This window comes from Cicer arietinum, chromosome 2 (assembly GCF_000331145.2).
Source record: "Cicer arietinum cultivar CDC Frontier isolate Library 1 chromosome 2, Cicar.CDCFrontier_v2.0, whole genome shotgun sequence".
NCBI classification, from domain to species: Eukaryota; Viridiplantae; Streptophyta; class Magnoliopsida; order Fabales; family Fabaceae; genus Cicer; species Cicer arietinum.
In genome coordinates this window covers 50,695,089-50,699,056 of record NC_021161.2, presented here as the reverse complement: position 1 = coordinate 50,699,056, position 3,968 = coordinate 50,695,089, and the positions used below count along the sequence as shown (strand labels likewise).

General features: G+C 29.5%; 1 protein-coding gene across 1 annotated transcript; it reads right to left on the bottom strand.

Annotated features, from left to right (window-relative positions):
* Window positions 1–1,936: 1,936 nt before the first annotated feature.
* On the bottom strand, window positions 1,937–3,727 carry LOC101501246 (F-box protein CPR1-like). Its single transcript, XM_004491332.4, has 2 exons — window positions 3,672–3,727; window positions 1,937–3,356 (listed from the first exon to the last, which is right to left on the bottom strand). Exon 2 carries the CDS (start codon window positions 3,344–3,346, stop codon window positions 2,042–2,044), a length of 1,305 nt encoding a protein of 434 aa, XP_004491389.2. The 5' UTR covers window positions 3,347–3,356; window positions 3,672–3,727; the 3' UTR covers window positions 1,937–2,041.
* Window positions 3,728–3,968: the final 241 nt, after the last annotated feature.

Genomic DNA, 3,968 nt, shown 5'->3' with positions numbered 1-3,968 from the left:
ACCGGGAGATACGTAGGAGCAAAATCATATTCTAATCAAGCACATTAATAAAAATATCTTCTTTTTTATCCTTTATTTCTTAAGCATACATTTATTCCAAAATCATATTAAAAAAAATAATAATTGTTATTCATATTTAATAATAAGGAGAAATAAATATACTTAAGTTAATATTAATTTTGCACAATAATTATAGGTAACCGTATTTTAACAGATATCGTAGGATGCTGATATCTTCCCTACGCATAATCGACTATTGAACTCAAAATTTAGCTTCAAATACCATTTTTCTTCTTCTTATTTTTAAGGGTTTCCCAATATTTTCCATATTTTAAAATAAATTTTGGTGATGACTCCATTGAATTCGAGAAATACTTAAAATTTTAGATCGCGACACAATTGTAGAGAACCATTATTTCATCTTCTTAAATTGACTTCAAATAGTAAATCACACAATTGTATCATTTATTAAATGTAAGCAGAGATATTTTGATTTTGAAGTTGAACATATACATATTTAATTAGAAGTTATCTTTTTATATATAATTTATATATAATAACAATGGTAGTAATAATGAAAACACTGAAAATTTTAGTGGCGACTCCATTAAATTCGAAAAACACTTAAAATTTTAGGCCGCGACACTATAATAGAGAACCATTATTTCATCTTCTTAAATTGACTTCGAAATAGTAAGTCAGACAATGGTATCATTATATTAAATGTAAGCAAAGATATTTTAGTTTTGAAGTTGAACATATACATATTTAATTAGCAGTTATCTTTTTATATATAATTCATATATAATAACAACAGTAGTAATAATGAAAATATATTTGCTTCGTGTATAGGGTACCTCGAATACATGTCACCTTAAGAGGGAATTGTACTTTCTTATTTATAGTGGAAATGTACCCAATACAAAAGCAGGCTTTGATGGAGATTCGTCTAGGTATTCAACATTCATATCTTTAAATTTAAAATTAACTATGTGTAAAACATTAAAATTATGGCAAAACAATTAACGTGAAAGTTATTCTGCTGTGTTCTTCTCTTCAACAAACAAAGTAATATATTTAACTCAATAATATTTTAAATATTCAGATAATGGACTTAATTGAAATCCTAGAATATTTTCAAAAATCTACGAGTTGCACATACACTAAAAATAATTTAGATATCTACACTTTTCTAAATTTTATTGCATTAATCAATTTACAAGATTCCAACTGCTACCATATTTAAGACAAATGAGTTAAGAGGTACTTTGGCACCTAATGTTCCCTTTTTCTCATAAAGAGGTCCAAACAATGTTACATATGAGATTCATTTTTTTCAATGTTTGTTCTAGATGATCTTACCAGAAATGAAATAAACAGGGACAATATATACATATAACACTTGACATGATCATAACATGGCTAGGACAAGATATGCAAATATAAGTCAATGAAATTTTAACTCACTCCAATATATTGCAGCCACAAACTGAGGAAATCAGAATGTTAACTATCAATGTGATTGATTTTGCTTACTAATGTCAAACTTGGTAAGGAAAGAATAGACATATTTGTAGGAACTAGTCATTGTACACTACGAGATGATACATAATTCAAACGTTTTGGTCTAAAAAAGAAGAAAAAATTATTAATAATGAAGTAATTATTTTATAGGAAGCATCATTTGTAAACAAGAAGCTGAGGATCAGTTGACCAATTCATTTGTTCTCTCACATTATGTGACATCAACTAGCATTAATCTATTTATGATTATAACTAAACCAACGTTCCAAGTTGATTACACAGTTTGCATTGTGCTTAAAGCCAAATTCTATTTATTATCTTAGAAAATAAATCTGATAATCAAACAGAGATAGATAATCCATATGCAAATTGCCAACATAACAACGAATGATTGAAGACAAACTTGCAAATATAAAGAGAGTAAACCTTCATAATAAAAAAACAATAAAGCATGATTCATATGATTTGAACCTCAACAATCATACATCTCTTTCCTAAGTGAAACCAAGAAAAACAATTATTTTTGTATTCTTTTCATAGAAAGAAGGCTTTCACTATAAATTAAAATCTTATCTTTTGGTTTAAATCGCTGTCCTTTGAAACCAAGCACCTCAACTGTCTTGGTATTTAAATCAAACCAAGCTATTTCACAGTCTTTATTTCTAAAAAATATTTCCCCCTTCTTCCCCATTCCGATGAGAGTCTTAACAGAAGTTAACGGTCCAACAGTGAAGAGTTTGATCCATGATTCCTTGACGCCGACTTCACCCAAAACAAATATGTGAAAAGTCATGGTTTTATCGTATGAGATCATGGCCATGGACTCATTTAACACCCCCAATTCCGGCTTATTTAACCACATCATTTTTGGCAATTGCGGCCATTGCGCTTTAACAATTGTGGGAATGGGTGTGATAATGAAAACCTCATTGCTCAAGTCAAATGAAATCAAACATGCTCCAATATATTTATCTCGATGTGGTATATGCAGCCAATGACATACTCCATCCAGATACACGTAAAATGAAGAAGAACAACCTCGAACACAATTAGGCATATCGACATTAAGTTTCTTCCAAGAGTTACTTCTTAAACTATAAACCTCCCAAAAGGAGTCCAAAAATTTATCTTGCAACAACGATAAATCACTATCAAATGGGTCATCACGATTGTCATGACCATAGTGTTTGAGATTAGGATAGTCTGTAAAGAAAGGTTGAATATAAGTACGACGAATCAACTTATAGTCATCTGTAACACGGTCATAACCAAATCCATGAAGATCATATCTAGCAAAATGTTTAACATTAGCCTTAATGTTAAGCTCAACAGGCGGCGAAAACAACTCAAAAGGGCTTGAAGGAATGACCTTCATTTCCTTGGTAGTTGTGTTCCACAATATAATTTTCCTGTCCATAATAAGCTTACTGAAATAATTTGACTCATAACAAAGTATGGCATTAATGCTACAAAAACTAAAAAACTTCAAAAAATTGAATTGATCTGGATATAGATTTGGCCAATCTAACATAACCCTATTCTCAAACCTTTCACCAGAAAGAGAATACCATTGATTTCCAGACTCCCATAAGAGAACAGATATATGATTATCATTAGGACAATTAGATAAGAAATTGATACCATACACGCTCATGAAACCAGGATTATCAAATAAGTGGGACCATGATTTGCGTACACATTGAAATCGCTTCAAAGATTTAAAAGGCAATTTTGATAGAATAGAGAAGGCAATATCATCATGCACATGGTTGCTTCCCTTTCCATTTGTGACACCCAAAATTTTCTTCATCTGGGATTGCATTGCTACCACACTGAAAGGAAAAAACAAATCAATTTTTATAAAAGATAAAATTAAAAAGAGAATAAAGTAAATCGTAAAGTTGTTTTAAGATGTGATCCAATTATAACTCAAATATTTAAATAACTACCGATCCAACAGATTCAATTAAGAGTGTAACCTTTGCGGTCAATTAAAAGTAAGTTTGAAGTAATAAAACAAAGATTCAATCATCTAATTGTAAACTAAAAATATCATGAATTTAATAATTGATTTTGATTAGTTTTTTTAGGTTAAAAGAGGATGGCCATGGAAGTATAACGCTGCCGGACCGGCGCGGCGGGAATACCTCTGATTTGTTTTGCTGTCGCTATTTTATTTTTTGAACAGAAATGAGTATTTTTTGCAAACACAAAAACAAGAATAAAAAAGGGACCTTAAAAAAAGCCTGTTATTGTCAAATAATAATAATAATAATAATAATAATAATAATAATAATAATAATAATAATAATATAATCAAAGGCAAATCTCAAAAATACAAAATAGAATTTATGTAAAGCAAATGCCAATATGTATTTATAAGGATTGAATTGACCAATTTTTATATGCTCGATCAATTTTTGTAAAACATGTGTTTCATGCAA